Here is a 23,538-nt window from a genome sequence, read left to right as displayed (position 1 = left end):
TTATTAGCTGCCCTTTTGAGAAGCACAAATTGGGGAGGACTTTTGCCTTCCCATAAGAGAGGAAAGAAGATATAACTTAGCTATTGTGTCATAGTTAATTAGCATTAGTGACAGGATTTGAATCAAGTTCTCACTGGAAGTGCCAATTTTTCCATCTCCATAGCTTATTACTTCAACCTCTTCCCAATCCCCTTAAGTGTTTTAATTTTCTGTTTCTAAGTAACTAAGTATACTTAGTATCCAGTATACTAAGGAATAAGGAAAAAAATCCATCACATATTTATTTATGTTAAAAAGCTGGTCTTTGAAAAGTTTCACTAATTTTTTATATTTATCACTTCTTATCTTTTTCTCTTTCTCCTTGGTATATTGTTAAGCATAATAAATATTTTAATTAAAATATAAAAAATATTGAATACCATGAAAATAAAGTGAAGTGTTGTGTGTGATTTGCCACTTTTTTTTTTTTTAAACTTAGATGTGAAGGGGCTCTGAGTCCTGAAGTCTCTAAAACTGTAGTGGAAGGGATCATAGAGGAAGAAGAGGAAGATGAAGAAGGAAGTGAATCTGTTAACAAAAGGAAGAAGGAAGATGATACTGAGGTAATTGTTTACATTTATGCATCTTTTTGCATTCATTATTTCATAACACACATGTGAAGTTAATAATATAAAGATTATCCTCCTTCCCAAATAAGGAAACAGATTCAAAACAATGCCATGATCATACAGGAAGGGCTACATTCTAGGCATGGAATATTATAAAAACATAAAGATGAAAGATTGAATACTAAGTTAGGAAATCAAAAGTAGAATAAAGGAGCTATAACCTTTCTGGAAAGGTTAATTATAGCCAGATTGTTATAGGTGCTAAAAGTTCAGGAGTTTTATTTTATTCTAGTAATCATAGGAAGACATCAAAACAGAGTGACTTGGGTAAATAGTACTTTATTATTATTATTTTGAGAGCTTTGAGAGGACACATTGAAAAGAAAAACTAGAGGCAGTGAGTCCAGTTAAAAGGTTGTTGCAGTAGTCCAGGCCAGAAATGATAAAAACCATGACAGTAGAAAGAAGGAGGCTGATATGTGAATATAGAGGTAATGAGACTTGCCAACTGATTGGATATGAGGGAAGAGGATAAGGAAAGAACCAGTATTACTCTGTGGTTGCAAACCTGAGTGACTGGAAAAAATGTAGTACTTTGATCAGAAATAGAAAACTCTGAAAGAAGTATTACCTCAATGGATTTGGTGGGGGAAGGTAGTGAGTTTTGTTTTGAACACCTTGAGTTCTCTTCAGAACTAAATCCACTGGGGCAACTAGATGACAAAATAAACAGAGCACCGGCCCTAAAGGCAGGAGGACCTGAGTTCAAATCTAGTCTCAGACAGTAATACTTCCTAGCTGTGTGGCCCTGGGCAAGTCTCTTAATCCCAATTGCCTCAGCAAAAGAAAAAAAAAATCTAAACCCACTATGAAGTAATCTTTTTCTCTCCCTCAAAGTGCCTTCATTCTAATAGTGCCATTCTCTAGCTAACTCTGGTTAGTCTAATCTGCCAGTCAATGGCTTTCTCCCATCTTCTGGAATATTTCCTTTTGGTTAATTGTGAGTTCTCCCAGGGAACTTGTCTCTTCTTTTTTCTAACTATGTTCTCCCAACTCTTTCATATTTACTATTCCTGGTTTGTATTGTCTCCCTTCATTTTGCCTACCTTTTGTTAAAAAAAAAAAAAAAAAGAAATGGAGTTGAGTAGAGAAACTTGGGCTGGTTTCAGATCTGGGAATCATCTGTATATAAATCTGTAAACGCTTATGAAGTTACAGAGAGAGCGTAGAGAGAGAAGAGTCAAGAGTGCTAGAAAAAGAGCCTTGGAAAACCAATGTTTGTCAGGGGAAAAAGGAGGATGGTTGATAATTTAGTAAAAGAGACTGAGGAGAACAAATAGGAGAAAACCTAAAAAGTACAAGCTGTGCAGGAGGGAGGCTGAGTCAACTGTGTTCATTGTCATCAATGAAAATCAAGAAATAGGAGAATTGAGGAAATTAATATTTAGCAGATTCACAAGTTTAGATGCAATTTGTGATGCAAATGTATAATTGGGTCAATATTAATAAATTTTTTTTGCTGAATCTGTAATTTCATTCCTATAACAACTTGCAATGAAAAAATTCTGTATAACAATGTAGATTAGTACCTTCTTAGTCACTAATAGTGAGTTGCCTGGAGCATTAAGTTCTTTTCATAATCATTATTATTATCTATCAGAGATAAGACTGCCTGCCTATTAATAATAAGAATTATTTATATAGAAATTTATACATATTTATTTCATTTGGTTGTCAAAACCACTTTACTACAGACATTATCATCCTTCTAAATATACAAGGAATCCTATATTCAGAGAGGTGAAGTAATTCGCACAAGTTCATATATTTTACATGTCAGAGGCAACATTAGAAATGGAATCTCTCCTTTCTCCAGAAATCTTTCCTATCTGTCACACTACCACTAGTTACTCACTCTTCAAAAGGGAATTTGTGTTTAAGCACAAACACCTTAGAAAGGATCTATATACTTTGTAGAATCAAAGGATTGTCAAACACTAGAATTATCTGACTTCTCAAATAGAAAATTTCTACTGATCTCTTAGCTATTCCTTATACTCATCCTTCTCTTCATTCTCCTCCCCAACTATAATTCTCTCCCCTTTCTTCTTTATCCAGTCAAATCCTATTTTTACTTCAAAGCCCCAGTCCATGAATGATTCCTGCATTTTTTCCATTCACATTGATCTTTCTACTCTAATACTAGATTGATTATTTCCATTTAATAGTATTTTATTTTTTCCAATTATATGTAAAGACAGTTTTCAACAATCACTTTCATAAGATTTTAATTCCAAATTTTTTCTCCTTCCCTCACTCTTCCCCTTTCCCAAGATGGTAAGCATTCTGATATAGGTTATAAATGTATAATCATATTAAGCATATTTCCACATTATTTGTGTTGTGAAAGAACAATTAGAATAAACCATGAGAAAGGTTTCTCCCCCATGGAAAGGGGAAGAAAATGAAAATAATGCATTTCAATCTGCATTCAGATCCACTAGTTCTTTTTTTTTGAATGTGGATAGTATTTTCCATCATGAATCTTTTGGCGCTATCTTAGATCATTGTAGTGCTGAGAAAAGCTAAGCGTATCAAAGTTGATCATCACATAATGTTGTTGTTACTATGTACAGTGTTTTTTTCGTTCTACTCACTTAAAATGTGAATTATTATTACTAAATACTAAGAGGTCAATGTCACTGGATTCAAGAATACATATCAGGGAGTACGATTTAAGAAGACCTAAAAGGGAGAGAGGAAGGTAGATAGGTTATGAAGGATTTTAAATGCCAAACAGAAAATTGATTTGATGCTGGAGACAATTGGAAGCCACTGTTCTTTAATGATTGGGGAATAGAGATGACATGGTTAGACTTGTGCTAGAAAAATCACTTTAGTGATTGAATGGAGGGTATATTAGAGTGTGAGGGGGAGACTTAAGGTAGGCAGATCTACCAGCAAACTATTGTAGTAATCAAGATGTGAGATGATGAGAGTCTATACTAAAGTAGTGGCAGTCTCAGAGGAAAGAAGGGGGCCTAGTTGAAAGAGATCTTAAAAGGTGAAATCATCAGGCCTTGACAACAGCTTTCGTGTAGATGGGTGAGAGATAGTGTGGAATCTAGGATGTATTTGCAGTTTGGAAGCTGAGGGCTTAGGAGAATGGTGCTATCTTCTAGTTTCTCAGTTTTGGGACAAAGATGATAATTTCATTTTTATCATATTGAGCTTAAGAATCTAGTAGACATTTTAAGGAAAGTAGTTGAGATTAGCAGAAAGTGAGGTTGGAGCTTAGCAGAAAGATGGGACAGAATAGGTAAATTTTAGAATCATCAGCATAGAGATGATAATTAAATTAAATCTATGAGTGTATAGATCATCAAATGAAGTAAAATAGAGGAAGAAGAAAAAAGGAACTAGGATAGAACCCTAAGGGACACCTGTGGTTAGAAGACATAATCTGAATGAGAATCCAGCAAAGGAGAGAGAAAAGGAGCAGCCAAACAGATAGGAAAAAAACTGTGATGCCCGCGCTAGCACCTAGGACACCCCAGAATCAGCCGGAGTCAGGATAAGCAAAAGTCCTTAGTCTTTATTCTTGGTCTTTAGACACAGGATTGAACAGGATGGAAGCAGAATCTCCACGACCGTCTTCTTCCTGGTCTACCACAAAGAGTGACCCTGGCTAGTCTTACTCCACCCCTTAGTCCCTCCTACAATCCTCTGTATATACCAATCATTGAGCCAGCACAGGATAGTGGGAAGGATATGCCCATAGAGTATTGTCCGATCGGTAGTTAGCCTCAAGTGTTCGGCAATCCTGACCTCAGTGCATCGACTCTAATAGTTTTAGCCCTCTACAGAAAACCAAGAGAGAATGGTGATGTGAAAACTGAGAGAGAAGAAAGTATCAAGGAGTAAAGAGTAATCAGCAGTGTCAAAGGCTGCAGAGAGGTCAAGGAGAATGAGGATTCAGATTTGGTAATTGGATTTAGCAACTAAAAAATCGTTGTTTTAGGAACTCTTGGTGAGAAAACTCCATCTAACATTATAGTTTGACAATTTCTTTGCAAATTTTTCTTCTCAGAATGTTGCTTAAAGCAAGGTTTCTTAAATTTCTTCCATTTGGAATAACCTTTTTCACCTAAAAATTTTTTATGTAACTGCAGGTACATATATGTCTCTTACTTTTTGCCAGCTAAATTCCTAGCCATACTTTAAAGCTTAGCTCACATGCCATTTCCTACATAAAGGTTTCATTTAATCTGTGAATAAAAACTTCCACATTTGGACCTCATATGTGTTTTGTTCATATTAAAAAAAAATAACACTTTAATATATATTTGTCTAATTGTGTGTATTATAATTTTCTATATTTTTTATTTCACTAATAGTATCTCATGTATATGGTAGGTACTAGGACTTGATATATGAATCTAAGGGTCATCTTTATGGAGATAATAATTAAATTCATAAGTTTTGATAATGTTCTCTTCATTTCAACCAAACTGATCTTCTCTCTGTTCCTCACATATGTCACACCATCTCCACTTTTCATGCATTTCCTCTAACTGTCCCAAATACTGAAATGCACTTCACCTTATAAGAGTCCCTGTATTCTTTCAAGATAAACTTTAACATGAAACCTTTCCTGATGCCTCCAACTAGATCCACTTATCTTCATAACAACTCTTTGAACCATAAGTGTTAATTTAGTCTGGGTTTTACAGATGAGGAAACTGAAGTTCAAAGCCTTCAAGTGATTTGCACAGTGTCACTAAGGCAGAATTCTAACCCATATCTTCCAGACTCCAAGAATAGCATTATAGCTGAGGCAGTCAGATAATACCATAGTGCACAGAACGTGAGTCTGGAGTCAGAAAAACCCAAGTGCAAATGTATCTTTAGACCCTTACTAGCTTGTGACCCTGGGCACCTCGATTTCTACCTCAGTTTCCCCAACTGTGACATGGGGGTGATAATAACACCTAACTTCCCAGGGTTGTTATGAGGATTGAATGAGAAAAAAATGTGTAAAGCTCTTAATGCACATAGTTTCTGACATACAGTAGGCACTTAATGAATGCTTATTCTCTTCCCCCTTAATAGTTCTTACATTAAGATGTCTGAATGTAAATCTTAATGGGACTATAAGGGAGAAAGGAATAAAGTCAAGGGAAGAGTGTCTTATCCAAACTTTTCTGATAAAGATTTTTTTTCCTCTTGTTGTACCATCAATTTGCTAGGTGAACATTTAAGGGAGTATCTAGAGATCCAGAATTAAAAATTTTTTTTCTTCCTGCCCACAGCTCAAGAAATGCTAGGATCTATCATAATTTCTGAATCTTTTCTCAGGAGTTTGTTTCCCTTTGATAATTTTTCTCTTTTTAAATTTTCCTTTAGTACTTTGCCTATATCTCCTTGCCCCTGTTACATTCTACCATGATTCATGCTAATTTTGGTAAATATTTTATCCCCTTCCTGTTAAGAGTTCATGTTCCCTAAGGGTAAGAATTGTGTCATTTGCCATCCTTTTATCCCTTTATAGCCTTGTATGTAGCAAAAACTTAATAAGTGCTTGTTGAATTAAATCAAATTATTGGGTTTTTTTTTTTTTTTCAATTGTAGTCAGTGGCTTAACTTTTCTTCTTTCCCTTTAGGCCAAAAAGGACCATCCATATACTTGGAGAATTGAACTGGCAAAAACAGAAAAGTACTGGGATGGTTGGTTCAGAGGCTTATCCAATCTTTTTCTTAGCTGCCCTATTCCTAAGCTTCTGCTTCTGGCAGGTAAGTAGGTGTTTATTTGTGAATATGCTATTTGGAGTGGTACTTATTAAAGTAGCTTACCAATAGATAAGGGCTTAGACTTAAATTAATAAGAATTCCACTCTCATAACTCCTTCCTCTTTAGAAACACATAAGATTTTGCCCTGTTTTGATGATCTCGTACCTTAACTGATAATTTTTTTCTTTTTCTGTTGTTATCTCATTTTATTATGCCAAAAAATTCCCCAGTATCTTATCCTCTTGTACTTGCAGAACAGGAAAGGGAAAGATAGTCAATAAAATAATATTTTTAAAGAAAAAAAAGAAGACAAAAATTAGTAAAATCTCAGCTGAAAAAGGTTGAAAGTGTTTTAATTATACTATACCTATGTATATTTTACTTCTGTTTAAGGAATGGGATGTGGTTATCTTCTCATATCTCTTTTTTAGAAATGTGCAGGTTCTTTGTAATTTCCTACTTTCACTTTTAAATTATTTTGTTGTTCTTTCCATTTACATTGTCTTAGTTATTGTGTATATTGTTTTCTTAGCTTATTTACTTCATCAGTTCATATTTCCATATGTATCTGTATTCATCATAGTCACTATTTCTTTAGTATTTATTAAATACCTACTAAATATAAGGCACTTTATTAAGTACTGGGAATACAAAGAAATGTTAAAAAAAAAAAAAAAAAACCAAAAAACACGCCATACTCTCAAGGAACTCAGTCTAATATGAGTAATGTTCTATTATTTATTCATGTTCCATAATATGTTTAATCCTTTCTCATGTTACCAGATGGTAGATGGCCTTTTGAGAGTGTTTCATTTATTTATTTATTTATTTATTGGGTCATTCACTCCAATTAATTAATCTGTTTTTATTTATTTGTTGCCTCTTTTTTGGGGGGGATTTATTTATTTTAAATAGATATTTATTAATTTTTTTAGGTTGGTGACACATTCTCCACATCATTTCCTTTTTTTCCCTTAAATTTAATATTTTTGGTTTTTTGAGAGTGTTTTAGAAGAGATTTCTCTTAAGATATGATTGAACTAGATAGCCAGTGAGGTCCTTGCCATCCTTGAGATTTCTATGATTCCATGTTTAGTCAACAAAGTCATGTCATAGTTTTAGAGCAGAAAGAAATCTTAGAGATCATCTAATCCAGACCTTTTCTTTACAGATGAAGAAATTGAAATTCCTAAGAATTAAATGACTTGCCTAGAGCACATAAGTCATTGTTTAAATCAGTTTCAGGTGATATCCTCCTAATCGAACCCTTTTTGTTCCTTTTTTTCTAGGTGTTGACAGGCTAGATAAAGATCTCACAATTGGCCAGATGCAAGGTAAGTTCTTCAATCAGTTAAGCATGTCTTAATGCTTATTTTATGCCTGATACTCTGATAGGTACTCACTAAAAATACAAAGATAAAAATGAAACAATCCCTGCCCTCAGGAAACTTACAATATAGCTGGCACATAATATATATATAGATAGTCATACACATCTATGTACACACACAAAAATAATAGAAAATAATTTGAGGGGAGACACTAGCATCTGAGTGATTGGGAAAGACTTTTATGTGCAGAGTGATGTTTGAGCTGAGCCTCAAACTAGGAATTTTGTGAGGTAGAGGTAAGAAGAAAATGCATATTCTAGGCATTATGGAGCAGACAAAGACACAAGACAGGAAGTGTCAATCCAAGACAGGAAATGGATTGTCAAATATAAGAAACAGTAAGAAATTCACTTTGGCTGGACTATAATATATATGAAACAGAGAGAAGTATAATGATGTGGAAAAGGTAGAATAGAGTCATTTCATAATCCCTTTAAATGACTCACAAAATTGATCATAAAGGAAAAGAAACCACTGGACTTTATTGAATAAGGGAATGACATAGTTAGACTTGCATGTAAAGAAATCACTGCCACTAGTATAGAGGTTAGATTGAAGAAGAAGGGGATTTAAAACCTGAAGACCCAATTAGGAGGCTATTCCTAATAGCCTCCAGAGGAGAAGTGATAGGACATGAAGTTGAGTAGTGAGTGTGAGAGTGGAGGGAAGAGGATAAATTTGAGAATTGTTGTGGAAGTAAAAATGACAACATTTATCAACTGATTGGATATGTGAGGTATGTGAGAGAAAAGAATCAAGGATAACACTTGGGTGTGCATATCAGAGTTACAGGAAATATAGTAGTACTTTTGACAGGGATTAGGCATATTTGGAAGAGTTTTTAGAGGAGAGGCAAGGATTGGAGGGCTTAAAGAGAGGGTCAGAAGCTCTCTGCCTCAGCACATTCAGGAGGGAATACTTCAGGCTCCAGACTCCAGAGTCTAGTCCATTTTTGACGAACCACTTGGCAGTCTGCCTGCCCCCTTCACTTCTCCTAAAGACCAAGGACTTTGATCCTGACTCTGATCCTGAAGCCCTCCAGAGAGCTGGCTCAGACATAGTAATGTATTTTCTTTTGGAATTTGTTGAAATGTCTAAGGGACATCCAATTCATATTGCTCTGTAAGCAGTTGGGAATGCTGAGCTCTGGAGACACACTAAATCTGGATATAAGTCTGAGAGTCATTGGAATAGAGATGATAGCCAATCTTGTTAACTTAGGAGGTCACCAAGAGATTGTAAAGACAAAGATGAGACAAAGACTAAATACATAGACAGGTAGGGAAGCATGGCACAAGAGGAATGATGAGCTAATGCAGGATACTAAGAGCAGTCACAAGAGTGCTTTATTAAGCACCTACTGCGTGTCAGATACTATTATAAAGGCTGGATTCATATTTAGCTTTCAGTTCCTCCATATCTTTTTCAAACAAATTGGTATTTAACCATTTATAGCTCCCTCTTCTCCCGATCCCATCTTATATTTAAGAAGTCATTTTTTTTTAAAATCTAAGTGTAAAATCTTAAAGTTATCCCTATTAAATTTCTTATTACTCTAGCTTGTAAAAATCTTTTTTGGATATTAATTCTATTATCCAATCTATTAATTCTCCTTTCCCTTTTTAATGTCTTTTACAAATTTCATAAAGATATTGTCTATTTATACTTTAACCAAGTCACTGATAAAAATATTAAAATTACACAAGTCAAGCAGAGATCCCAGACTTTATTACTGGAAATGTCTTTCCTAATTAACATTACACCATTAATGACCATCCTTTAGGACCAATCATTCAATCAGTTCAGAATTTGTACAGTTGTACAAATTTTTTGACCCCCTTTTTCCAAGTTTTCCAGAAGATTTTGTATTTTTTGTTTTTCTGTGATTTTTAATAGCATTTTATTTTTCCAAATACATGCTAAGATAGTTTTCAACATGCACCTTTGCAAAATTTTATTTTCCAAATTTTTCTCCCTTTTTCTCCGTCCTACCCAAGACAGCAAGCAATTCTTTTAAACATATTTCCATATTTGCAGGAGACTTTATCTTGATAAAGCTAGATCTTAATAGAATATTTTGTTAAGATATAGTTGAATTATATCTGTATTTTCCTGGTGTTTTAGTAACCTTCAAAAAAGGAAATAAGCTTAGTTTATGTGCCCCTTTCCCTGTTTTTGCTGAACTCGTGCTAGCTCTTTATGATTATTACTTCCTCTTATATATGTTCACTGACCAGCTCTCTAGAAACGCATTTTGGAATGTGCCAGGAATTGAATTGTATTATAATTTTCAGATTAAATTTTTTTCTTTTTTGAAAAATCAGAACATTTGTCCATAGTTATCTCTACTATTCTCCATGTTATTTTTAGAAATTAATAGTATTATCATAACAGTCATGTGTACCAGTTTTTCAGTATCTGAGGGCCAGCTGATTATTTTTTTCAATATAATGAGGGCCATTTATTTGAACTCATCAACGGCAACCAGATTCTTTTTCTGATTTCTTTTTCTCCTTAGTTAATTTGAGTATTAACTGATCCCTAAACTGATGTCTCTGAGAGAGAAAACCAAAGCAGCTTTGTCTTTTCCTTGCCATTCCCAACTATTATCATCCTATCTACGTAGAGCCATATCCCTACCATTTCATTTATCTTCTCTTTCCCTAATATAGCCTTTATAAACTCATTAGGGTTTTTTCTACTATTCCATAACAAGTTTCTCTATCTAGTCTGTGTTTCCACTTTGCAAAGAGTGCAAGATTTGTTCTGCTATCTGTTGAAAGGGGTGGCATCACCTTCATAGTGAGATTTTGCTGGTTCAAGACTATTTGAAATGAAATAATGCAAAGCAATTAAGATGAACAGCTAGCCCTGGGTCATTTTTATCTTCCAACTCATTTGATTTCTCCTTTTGGTTTCTTTGTGTGCTCATGTGGAGATGAAACATGATGCTAGCCTCTGGGACTGTCAGCAATTTTTGATACAAAAGAACACCTGTGTCATAGTTGATTTCCTTGACAACATATCCCCTTAACAGATGGTACATTTAGTTCTTTCAGATACTTTTATGCAGTCTCTTTGTTCATCTCAGCTGTTTATTAAATCTCAAGGTCAAATTTGAATTTTTGCTCCTACATCACCTTTCTTCTCCCTTAGTTCCAACTCAGTTTATATACTGCAGGTGGAAAGATTACCTAAGCCAAAATCTGGCTTAGACAAGTGGAGTTGCATGTTTTTTACAGAATCACAATATTGTGTGTGGCACCAGAGGCCTTCTGATAATCTTGACCTGAAAAAAGGTTCCCTCTACAACATATACTGGTCAAGTCATCATTTCAATTCATCAAACACCAGCTTTGCACAAGGCTATATCAAGTGCTAGTTATACGAAAACAAAATGCAAAACAGTTCTTGCCCTCAAGAAGCTAACAGTCTGGTGGGATAGGAAGGACTATTTTTGAAAAGATAAGTAAATGAAATGAAATAAGGAGAAGTCACTGGAGCTAAATAAATCAAGTAGCTTCTTATAGGAGATAATACTTAAGATTAGTCTTTAGGAAAGCTAAAGAATCTGATGAAGCAGAGAAAAGGAAGCAGTACATTCCAGTCAAAAGGGATTACCTGTGCCAGGGTATGCTTCAGGGTGCTAAATTTAGAGGAGATAATTCTGAATGGACCATGGAGTACATGAAGATGAGTAAATATAAGATCATTTTTAAAAGGTAGTCTGTAGATGGATTGTGAACAACTTATAATCTTAAGTTTAGGAGTTAATATTCTAGAGGCCGTAAAGAACTACTGAAGCTTGAGCAGGGGAGTAACATGAAAGAAAACTTACTTTCTTGGATGCTTTGATTTTGTTTGACTTATTCTTGTTGTCTCATTGAGCTATTCATTTCCATTTGTCTAGTTCTAATTCTTAATTATTTTCTTCAGTTAGCTTTTTTTTTTTTTTTTAACCTCCTTTTGCATTTGGCCAATTGCACTTTTAAAGGAGTTGTTTTGTTTGGTTGATTTTTTTTTCCATTTTGCCAATTCTATTTTTTAAGTTGTTTTCTTCAGTCAGTTTCTGTTCTTCTTTTTTCCAAACTATTGGATTTTTCCCCCAAACTTTCATAATTCTTCTGCATAGCTCTCATTTTTTCCCCCACTTTTCTTTTCTTTTGGATACTTTGGAGAGGGGAGAAATTGGAGGCCATGATTTTAATTAAGAGAGTATTGCAGTATTCCTGGCAAAAGGCTGTCCGAATCAAGTTCATGGTTTATGGGATTGAAAGAAGCAATTGAATGTGATGTATATGTTATATATGTTAGATGAATTAAAGTGAAGGATAAAGAGTGTCACCATAATAGCAAAACCATGAAAAAGAAGGATAATGACTTCCTCAGAGAGAAGGAAGTTAGAAGAGGAATGCTTTGAGAGAGAAAGCATAAGTTCTTTTTTAAACATACTGAATTTGAAAAGTGTGTACCACATCTCATTAGAATTGGCCAGGTGGTAGTTGTAGTTATAGATTACAAGAGAGAGGGGCAACTGGATGGCGCAGTGGATAGAGCACTAGCCCTGAAGTTAGGAGGATCCAAGTTCAAATCGGGTCTCACGTTTAACATGTCCTGGTTATGTGACCCTGGGCAAGTCACTTAACCCCAATTGCCTCAGCAAAAGGAAAAAAAAAATTAGATTACAAAAGAGAATAACACTATAAAGATATATAAAGGCATAGAGATTTGGGAGTTATCTGCTTGGAAATGACCAATTTACCCCTGAGAACTGATGAAAGCCTTAAGAGAAGGATATAGAGAGATTAAAAAAAAAGAGGACTTAAGATAGAGCTTTAGAATTTACCCAGAATTATGGAGTATCCAATATAGGTAGCCAGAAAGAATTTGTTAAATAGATAGGTTGGAAAACTAGGGAAAAGCAGTTATAAAAAACTAAGAAAAATCTACCAAAGTAAAAAAGGAATGATTCATACCCACATCTTCTGACCTTATCTAGTGTTTTCTCCATTTTCTGGTGGATTTTGGAAAATCTTTTGAAAAATTTAGAGGCAGTGTAATGTAGTGGAAAGAACAATGAATTTGGATCTTGAGAGACCTGAGCTCTAGTACTTATCAACTACTCAATTCAGGGCAAATCAGTTCACTACTCTTGGTTTCCATTTTCTTATCTGTAAAATGGAGAATGTCTTTTGCTACCAACTGCATAGAGTGTTGTGAGGAAAGTATTTTGTAAAACCTGAAAACATTGTCTTAGTGTTTGTTAATAAAAACTAAAGGTGATGGTTTTGCTGTATTTACAATGATCCTTATAAGCCTCTTGGCAGGATATAGAATCCAGAGGAGCAGGAAGCTGTTAAAATGGCTTATACTGGCGTGGGTGGGCAGATAAAAACACATAACTAAAATGATACTGATTTTATTTTTTCTTCAGGAAAGTTTCAGATGCAGGTTCTTCCTCAGTGTGGCCATGCAGTTCATGAAGATGCTCCTGACAAGGTTAGTGTAAATCTACAGCTTGCTCCTTGAGTTTACTTGCGTTTTTGGGAATAGAAAAGCATGGATAAAGAAGATTTGGGAATAGAGGGGAACAGGGCCACCTGGTTCCTGGAGTGCAGTTAATCCTGTACTTATCACTAGAGTTAAAGACAGAAAACCATTTCCTGGAGTTCTGTGCTAGCAATCTCTGATCCTCAGGTCAATTCACTAGTAATATGAAGTCAGGTTGCTCTAGAAGGCCAAAACGGTCAATTGCAACTACTCAGAGACTCAGGCAGACTCAGGATTTCTTTGGGTTGTAGGTATTTCATGGACCATATTTAAGGTGATGTGAAAGAAAATAAAAGATAGTAGCAGTGGGAGATTACCTATATATGTTGATGATCAATCAGCCCCATAGTTTTGGTTAGTGTCTGGTTAGTATTTGGTTCTCTCTGAAGCCAGGAAGTTCTGTTAGGCATTATATGAGAATCAGCATGAAGATGTTTCTAAACATCTTATTTTAGTGTTCATTAAGCCTTTTTTTGGAACTTCTTCCCAAGACAGCACATTCTGTTATGGGACAGCTATGATAATAGGAAGTTTTCTTGACCCAAAATTAGCCTTCCCATAACTTCCTTACCACTACTCTTGGTTCATTTCTGCTCTCTAGGGTAGCACAGATGAATCTGCCTCCTCTTCCCCATGGCAACCCCTTTGATATTTAAATAGTTGATCTTGTCCTTTCTAAGTCTTATCTTCTCTGATTAAGGATCCCCAGTTCCCTCAGCTGATCCTCACATAACATAGTAGCAAATCTCCTCACCACCCTAGTGTTCCTCTTGTGGATGCACTCCAGATTGTCAAATGACTTTCCTAACATGTGTAGCCTAGAACTGGGCATATAGTACACATGGGGTCTTGCCAAGGCATAGTAGAAGGAAACTCCCACATTCTATATACTGTATCTTATGCTTTCACCTTAATCACTAAAGCTAAGATAGTAATAGTTTCTCACTGCTACTTTTATGTATTCATGAACAGTAGAAGTACTACCTCTGTTGGAGCAGGTTTACAACCCAATTATATCATTTCATCCTGTCTTATTCTTGGGTCCTGGGGTGTTCAAGGAGGACTAGCACTTCTGGGGTGAGGGCTTGCTAAGCCCTCTTTAGGGTTGCTCCTCCATCTTTGGTGTCCACCTATCATCTGATTCTCATGTGTGGCTCCAAGTTACTATAGCATGCTCAGTGGTCACATCCCAGTAAAAGCCATCTTGACAGACAAGCTAAAGCATGTTGAGGGCAACCAATAGACCTCAAGCTCATCATTGAGTTGGGAGGATGTCTACTCCAAGCATGTGAAGATTCCCTTGGTAGAATAGACAAATGAGAATAATTGGTTCCAACCTTGATCAGACATCAAAAATGCCACCGTAACCTGCGGCATTACTAGTTGTACTGACTTTTGTCTTGCCACTGGACTTCAGTGACTCTGGAAGAGTGAGACTAATGACTTTGGGCAACTCTGCCTCACTTAAAGTCAATTAAATGCAAGTCAAGACATCACCCATGATGGCTATGGTTCTTTTGAGCATGAAGGACTAAACACAGCAACTCTTGTACTTATATAAATTTATTTCATCATTAGACTTGAAGGTTTGTTATGGACCACTGTGTTGCTGAGAATAATTAAGTCATTCACAGTTCTTCATCAAATAATATTGCAGTTGTTTGATATTGCAGTTATTATATACGACAATGTCCTGATTCTGTTTCACTATGCCTCCATTCATGTAAGTCTTTCCAGCTTTTTCTTCTGGAAATCATTCTGCTTGTCATTTCTTTTTTTTTTTTTTAATTTTATAATAACTTTATATTGACAGAATCCATGCCAGGGTAATTTTTTTTTACAACATTATCCCTTGCACTCGCTTCTATTCCGATTTGTCCAAGCAGTCCTATATATGTTGAATATGTTGCAGTATATCCTAGATACAATATATGTGTGCAGAACCGAGCAGTTCTCTTGTTGCACAGGGAGAATTGGATTCAGAAGGTAAAAACAACTCGGAAAGAAAAACAAAAATGCAAATAGTTCACATTTGTTCCCCAGTGTTCTTTCTTTGGGTGTAGCTGCTTCTGTCCATCATTTATCCATTGAAACTGAGTCTTTGTCAAAGAAATCCACTTCCATCAGAATACATCCTCATACAATATCATTGTCCAAGTGTAAAGTGATCTCCTGGTTCTGCTCATTTCACTTAGCATCAGTTCATGTAAGTCTCTCCAAGCCTCTCTGTATTCATCTGTATTCATACATGAAGAAATGTATTCATTTCTTACAGAACAATAATATTCCATAACATTTATATACCACAATTTACCCAGCCATTCTCCAATTAATGGGCATCCATTCAATTTCCAGTTTCTAGCCACTACAAACAGGGCTGCCACAAACATTTTAGCACCTACAGGTCCCTTTCCCTTCTTTAGTATTTCTTTGGGATATAAGCCCAATAGAATCTGTTTGTCATTTCTTATAGCACAATTATATCCTATTACAATCACATATCACAGCTTGTTTAGCCATTCCCCAATTGATGGACATCCCTTTGAACTCCAATTTTTAGTTACCACAGAAAGCTGATGTAAATATTTTTGTCATATTAGCCATTCTGATAATGTGAGATGGTACTTAAAATTTACGTGTTCTCATCAATAGTATCTTAGAACATTTTTTCGTATGATTAGATAGCTTTGATTTCTTTGTCTGAAAACTGCCTATTCATATCCTTTTACCATTTATCAATTGGGGAATGACTTGTATTTTTACAAATCTGACTTAGTTCACGATAATATAGAGAATTATATAAAGTCTGTATAGGAAATATACATTTTTGAAAGATATTATGGCACAGTAGATAGAAGTCTGACTTTTAATACAAGAAAAAAATAGATTTAAGACTTGCCTTTGATTCATACTAGATGTGTGATTGTGATCAAGGCAATACTATCTGTTAACAAGTGTTTTATTATGTCAGGCATCGTGCTGAGTATTAGGAATACAGAGAAAAGCAGAACCACCCCCTGTCCTGAAGGAGCTCACATTCTAATAAGGAACAAAACAACAGATATAAATCTGTTGTTTATATGGAAGGTCATCGTTAATGAAAGCATGGGGAGAGGAGAGCAGCAGGGGAAGGGTGGCAGGGTAGGAAAAATGTCTTGTAGAGAATGGAATTTGATCCCAGTCTTGAAGGAAACCAAAGAAGCTGAAAGGAGGAGGAAACATCTGGCATGATGAACAACCAGGGAAAAGGTGCAGTCAAGAGGGGAAATGTCCTCTCAAGAGAATGGTCATAGATTTTATATAAGTAATACTTATTAGAAGACTGGAGAGAGAAAGAAAGACCAAATTATGAAGGGTTCTAAATACCAGACAGAATTTTGTACTTAATTCTGAAGGAGATAGTGGTCACTAGAGTTCATTGAAAGGGACAGGTAAGGTGACAGAGATGCACTTTAGAAAAAGCAATGACCAGTTAGAAGGCTGTTGTAATTGGGTGAGAGGTCTGTATAGTATGAATTAAAGAAAGGGACTATACGCTAGTGAAAATCGCAATAGGATTTGACAACAGGTTTGGATGTGTAGGAGGAGAGTTTCCAGCTTGGGTAACTGGATGATGGCACCTTCAAGAGTAAAAAGGATATTCAGAAAAGGGGAGAGTTTTGAGGGAAAGATACTGAGTTCTGTTTTCAACATGTTGAGTTTGAATTATCTTTAATTCAAAATTTCCAAAAGTCAGCTGGTGGTATAAGGTATAGCTCACCATAGAATGGATATATAGATCAGGGAAGTAGCTGGATAAAGAAAATAACTGAAAGCATGAGAGCTGATGAGATCACCAAGCAAGACATTATAAAGGAAAGAGACTGAGATCCATAACCAAGCCTTGGAAGACACACCCACAGTAAGTGGGAATGACCCATATGGAAAATGAAAAAGAATGGTCACACAGGTAAGAGGAAAACCGAGATGGCACTAAATTTCTCAGTACTGCAGATGATTTCCCAAACCTGTAAGTTACAGCCAAGTTGTTTTATCTGTGCTGTGGAAGGGAATTTCCATATAGGATTTCTCTGTACCATTGAAATCAAAAGTACAGACCAGAAAGGCTAAGGCTGGATTGGGGGTGGAGGGTGGGAAGAATACAGTCTTTATCCACTTGGTGTTTCTTGTGTGGTTTGCTAAGCTAACAATTTTTAGTATCTGTGGATCTCATTGAAGTGGCCCTTGGGTATTCTAGGATTTGATGTGAATAGCAACATAGTATCTGCAAATAAGATTATCTAAGGAACTTCATCCTCTTATGGGATTCCTTCTATTTAGTAATAATGCTAGTGAACATTTGGGTAACCATCCTTCTTTTTGTTTAAGTTTTTGTTTTTGCCTAGCTTGATTTGTTTATGAGAGGATCATTTGAGCAGTGTCTGTGGTTACATTTATCAGTATCTTACACAATATGATCTTAATGGTATGTATGAAAGTTTATTTTATGGGCAGCCTATAGCAATACTTTTTTCTATGGGGTCAGATGCTAAACATAATACTTTGTAATGTCTGTACCTCTAAAGTACCTCTGTGAATTTAGGATATCCTCAGTAGATAGATAGAAAAAACATTCTCATAAAGTTTTAGCAATGGGAGATTAAATATATAGGCTGATAGTTGCTTTAGTCACTCTTTTGGGAAAAGGGAGTAACACTACTATCTGTGGTTTGGGTTTTTTTTCCCCTCTTTTACAAACTTCTCTACTAAGGTAACTTGAATACCCACTTTTGGGGCACAGATTACTTCTATTTATATTTGATCACACCCAACCCAACTAATTAACCTTCACTGCAGTTTCTACTTCTTTTTATAAAACATCAGGTATTGAGGTGTTCTGTCCAAATCTGTTGGGTTTTGGTAATGAAAAGAGATCACTATAGAAAATGTAGATCCATTCCATTTCATGTTTTTTGTTGTTGTTGTCTGTGTTTCAATTTCATTGATGCTCTTGAGATGATCTGGGTTAATTGGGGCTCATGTCAAACTTTCTACAGTTACATATCTTTTTCCCTCCTCTATAACTTTTCTATTTTGGGAGCTGATATTGCTAATTTTCCTTATCTCATCTTGTGAAAATCAGCTTACTTTAAACTAATATTGTTTGTGGCTGTCATAGATCAAGGAATAGAATTCTCTCTACTCATTATTTTCCCTTTCCACATTTTCCAATATGTTTATTGCTGTCCTCTCCCAATATTTATTGTTGTTATATCTGTTTCCCCAAGTATCTATGTGTTGAAGGTATGTATTTACTTAATTTGAAGGACTAAGTAACATACCTTATAGAATTTCTTTTTTTTAATCCTTTGCAACAGATCTATAACAATCCTATAAGTTGCCACTGTCTTCATCATGGTTGTTCCCCCCCTGTTATTCATAAACCTGACCATGTTGCTTCATGAAATGTTTCTTGTAACGTTATGCGTACAATGAAGCAAAATTGGATATTCCTTTATTTTCCTCCAAGAACCTGTGTTGTCCTTTCTTTATAACAGGGAGATGTGGGTGTGGTTCAATTCTTTCAGTAGTGGATCATACATTCGCTGACCAATGGAAAATATCTCATATTTGGAGTGCCAGTCAGATTAATGCTTATATACATACATACATATATATATATATATAAACTCTGTAGGTATTGGAATATATATAAGAACTCTGTAGGTATTGGAATTCTGCCCTTTTCTGCTATCGTGCCCTCCTGAGATCCCTTTGGATGTAAAGAATCCCCTGTAAGACTGATAGTCATTTTGCATATTTATCTCCTTTATGGGTTGCAGGCTCTGTCCCTCAAGACCCTACTCCAGGTTAATTTTTAATGATTACCTAAGTATATATTTGTGGTTATTTTTTCCAGTGTTTCTTATAAGAGATTATTGTGGAAAGCACAGAGAGATGAGATATGCTAAGGGAAATAAGAAGACTGGGATGAGGCTTTGGGATTTTTAGAATCCCAAGATTTAGAATGATTGGACAAATTACTATGTGTGTGCTACACTTTGAAGTTACGTGAAAGTGCATAATGTAGTACATAATGTATAGAAAGAATGATCATTCTTGAAGTCATAAGAAGTAAGTTCAGGTTCTGGCACATGTAACATGCTTGTTTTTTGACCTTTCTCTACAGTTTTCTCTATTGTAAAGTTAGGTAGTTACAGTGCATACTATTGAAGGGAGACTGTGTGATATGATAAAAAAAGATTGCTGGAGTCAGGATAACTGTGACCTGAAGCAAGTCATTTAATCTCTTGAGGACTGAGGTTTTTCATCTTTCAAGTGAAGGGACTGAACCATAGTGATTCTGATATCCTTTCCAGATGAGCCAGATACCTTTTTGTTTTGGCCTGTGCTTCCCCGGTAACAGATGGCATGTAAATATAATCATATAAGTCACTCCTATCACATTCTCAACTTATATTCTCTGAGCCTATTTAGGGAAAACTCATGTCAGCCAAGGTATACTCAGGTTTCTCAGGCAAAAAAGGTCTTGGTTTCTTATTTCTTTTTCTTTTCTCTACTCCCCTCTTCTTCTCTCCCCTCCCTTGCCAACTCTTCTCCCTTCCCTTCCCCTTCTCACTTCTCCTCTCCTCTCTTCTTCTCTCCTCTCCTCTCCTCTCATCTCATCTCCTCTCTCCTCTCCTTCTCCTCTCCTTCTCCTCTTCTCTTTGTCTCCTCTCCTCTTCTTCTCCTTTCCTTCTCCTCTCCTCTCTTCTCTCCTCTCTTTTCTTTTCTTTTCTTTTTTTTTTGCTGAGGCAATTAGGGGTCTTGATTTCTTAATAGCGCTACATCTGATCTAGTACCTGACTTTGTATTCTAGCAGAGAAGGACTTAGAGCAGGGGTCCTCAAACTTTTTAAATAGGGGACCAGTTCAATGTCCCTCAGACTGTTGGAGGGCCGGACTATAGTAAAAACAAAGACTTTGTTTTGTGGGTCTTTAAATAAAGAAACTTCATAGCCCTGGGTGAGAGGGATAAATGTCCTCAGCTGCTGCATCTGGCCACGGCTGTAGTTTGAGGACCCCTGACTTAGCATCTTCATTTCTTTGAATCAAGTGTCTTAATTAACTTGAAGTTTTACAATGATCTCTCTCTCTTTCCCTTTTCCAGGTAGCCGAAGCTGTTGCAACTTTTTTGATTCGTCACAGGTTTACAGAGCCCATTGGTGGATTTCAGTGGTAAGATGGATGGACCAAAAAAAAAAAAAAAGATGGATGGACTTGTCTTAGTATGAAGCTCTCCTAAGGTTAATGTCTCAGTTACCCTCTTAGCAAAGCAGTTGCTTCTTCTTTCTTGGAGAAATTTCATTCTTCAAGTATTTCTAATTTCTGATAGTTAATAATCATCCAGTAAAGTTGTCTTCTTAAAAACTTAGATTAACAGTTATACAGAATTTTTACCAAAAATGTTTCATTTGATTCTTATGCATTGTGAGGTAGGTTTTTTGTTTTTGTTTTTGTTTTTGCTCAGGCAGTTGGGGTTAAGCGAGTTGCCCCAGGGTCCCACAGCTAGGAAGTGTTAAGTGTCTGAGACCAGATTTGAACTCAGGTCTCTCTGAGGTAGATTTTTAAACTATTTTTTAAAAAAACTATTTAATTAATTATTTTTTTAATATTTATATTTATATACATATATAAACATATACTATATGTATATATTAAACTATTACTCTTTCCAGTTTCCACATAAGGAAGTTGACCCACCAAAAGAAATTGATTTAATTAAAGGTCTTAGATGACAAAGCTAGAACTAAAATCTAACTTTTCTCACCACAAATCCAGTGCTTTTCTTACTATATTATGCTTAAAGGCAAGTTTTTTTTTTGTCCTCTACATTTCCCATAATGCTGTATGATGGAAATACAGAGGGAAGAAGGGAATCTAAGGTTCATATTTCTAATGCTTACGGGAAAAAGACATAGTTAATGCCTTTGAGAAACTCCTGATTTGAGGAAGGGCATGTGAAAGGGGAGAAGGACTGAAGCCAAGTAACATGAGCTGTGCATCTTAATAGCTTTACAAAGTAATCACTTAGCTGAACAAGAAAAAAGAACACCAATTTTTATTTTCACTTTCTCTGAATTGGTTAATTTACATTTGTCTGAGAACCTTCTCCTAATTGAACTGATCCATGCCTTGATTTGAAAGATGCTTACCATCTGTGGATCTCTGGTTGAGCAGCTGTTTTAGAACAATCATTTTAACGAATAGGAATTTCTTTTCTCTACACCCCCCACCATTTGCTCAATTTTGTCCTTTTAATAAAAGGACATCCTGCTCTTAGGGAGCTCCCAGTCTGGCTGGGGAAATGCAATTCATTCAATTAACATTAAGGGTCTACTGTGTTCAGAGCACTGTGCTAGGGGAATGTGATTTAGATGGAGTTTATAATATAATAATTTAGATGAAATTCATACTTGAAACAGCATCTTAAATCCTTTAGGTTATTGAAAAGGAAATCTCACTGTGGGCTAGGAAATCGAGAAGGGCATCCTAAAAAGCAAAATTAGAAATTAAGTTGAGCCTTGAAGGATGGGAGGGCAGAGAATGTGGAGACAAATGTTAATGATAACCCTTGTTATTCCCTTCTCTTTCTTTTGGGCAGTGTCTTCCCTGGCTGTTAGTGTCCCGATGTCCTTCAGCATCAAGATCCATTGTAAATACACCACACCAGAGGCCACTGTGATGTAGCTGTATCTTCCTCACCTTGTCCCCTGCCTAGCCCAGCCATGAGACATCTGCTCATTGATAGAACTAGTATCCCCAACACATGTAAAACTTTTATGTGTATTCTTGACAAAATATTTTGCTCAAGACCCTTAATGTGCATCTGTGTCCCAAATTCCACATTTATTTTGGGCCCCAAAGTTTTCTTCTCTCTTTCCTATTCCATCCCATTCTACCCTACTTCCCCCTTCCAAAGGGGGCCATATTCCCTAAACCAAAATGACCAGTTGTAGAGTGGAGTTGCCACATTTTTAGTACATTGACTGAAGCCACTAAGTGAGCTCCTTGCTTTCAGTCTTGGGGAGATTAATTGGACCCTGCCAGTCTCCTTTTGGGGAGGCAGGGGGTGGCCTAGTTCAATGCTGGGAACGCCATTTCCCATTCTTGGGGTAGGAATGGGAAGGTAAGGGTATTGAAGGGATTTTTTTCTTTGGCCTAGCCCTAGACATCCAAAGTATATATGAAAAGTACTTCATAGCCATGTTTAGGGGTGAGGAGCCTTTTTTTTCCTTTAAATAAAATGACCAATCAGGTTACTGTTTTCTCCATGGTTTGATCCTTTCAGCACACTCTAGGGGCTGTTATTTGCTTCTGCTCCAGGGGTGACAGCAGCCCAGTTTTAGGCACAATTCCCAGTGTGATTCAGGCACATGGGATCAGGGAGGGGGAGAATATTGCATGTGCCAGAGCCTGCCAGGGAAACCAGGGAGGGTCCAATCCAAGCACATTATTCCACCCATACAATGGGTACTGTACTATCCTATCTCTTAGATAGACTATAGACCAGACTGTACTGTTCTCTCAGAAGACATTGAGCTCTGGCTGTGTCTTCTATTACTCCCTCCCGGAGTGGGGTCATCACATCAGTTCCCCTTGGCTGGGCTTTCCTGCCTTCCCAGTGTCACCCCATCTGCCACCGACTGGCCTTGCTTGAACGAGTGAACCCTGTCCGGGGAGCTGCCGAGATTAAGCCCATTCATTGTTAACCATTGAGCTGTGGTGTGGTGCAAAGTGTGTGTTCGCCTTTCCCCTATCCACCTCTTCACAGCCTGAGTAGTTTCCACGAGTTTCCTTTTCATAGAAGCAGCACAGCTGACCCCTCCTCACTCCCTCCACCACAAGGGGAGGTGTCATGTTTCCCTAGTGTTGAGGGGAGGTCCCCAAAAGCCATGCCTATTCTGTGTCTTAGGTGCTGCTCCTGCCCTACCCTGCTCCTTACCTCAAGCCACTCTGTTCTACTACACAGTCAGGCATCTGGGACCCGCTTTGTTCCTTTGGTATTTATGATCTTGTTTAAAGAAAATAAATATTCCCAGCCTATCTGGCATGACATTGTCTGTCTTTCTCTTTGACTCGTCTTTCCATAGAGGGTGGCAGAGAAATGTCTTGAGATTGAATTGGGCCCCAGCCAGGGTCCAATACATCTTCCTAAC

The 23,538-nt window shown here is 36.4% G+C and overlaps 1 protein-coding gene across 1 annotated transcript in view; it reads left to right on the top strand.

Annotated features, from left to right (window-relative positions):
- Positions 1 to 23,432, top strand: part of PPME1 (protein phosphatase methylesterase 1) — a 64,557-nt gene extending 41,125 nt beyond the window's left edge. Inside the window, exons 9-14 of the mRNA XM_051987123.1 lie at positions 479 to 602; positions 6,272 to 6,401; positions 7,689 to 7,733; positions 13,225 to 13,289; positions 20,490 to 20,557; positions 21,984 to 23,432. Of these exons, the coding sequence (XP_051843083.1) occupies positions 479 to 602; positions 6,272 to 6,401; positions 7,689 to 7,733; positions 13,225 to 13,289; positions 20,490 to 20,557; positions 21,984 to 22,002 (451 nt within the window). The 3' untranslated portion in view covers positions 22,003 to 23,432. The remainder of the gene's footprint in view (positions 1 to 478; positions 603 to 6,271; positions 6,402 to 7,688; positions 7,734 to 13,224; positions 13,290 to 20,489; positions 20,558 to 21,983) is intronic.
- The last annotated feature ends 106 nt before the right edge of the window (positions 23,433 to 23,538 follow it).

Source organism: Antechinus flavipes, chromosome 3 (assembly GCF_016432865.1).
Source record: "Antechinus flavipes isolate AdamAnt ecotype Samford, QLD, Australia chromosome 3, AdamAnt_v2, whole genome shotgun sequence".
NCBI lineage: Eukaryota > Metazoa > Chordata > Mammalia > Dasyuromorphia > Dasyuridae > Antechinus > Antechinus flavipes.
This window is presented reverse-complemented; position numbering and strand designations above follow the sequence as displayed.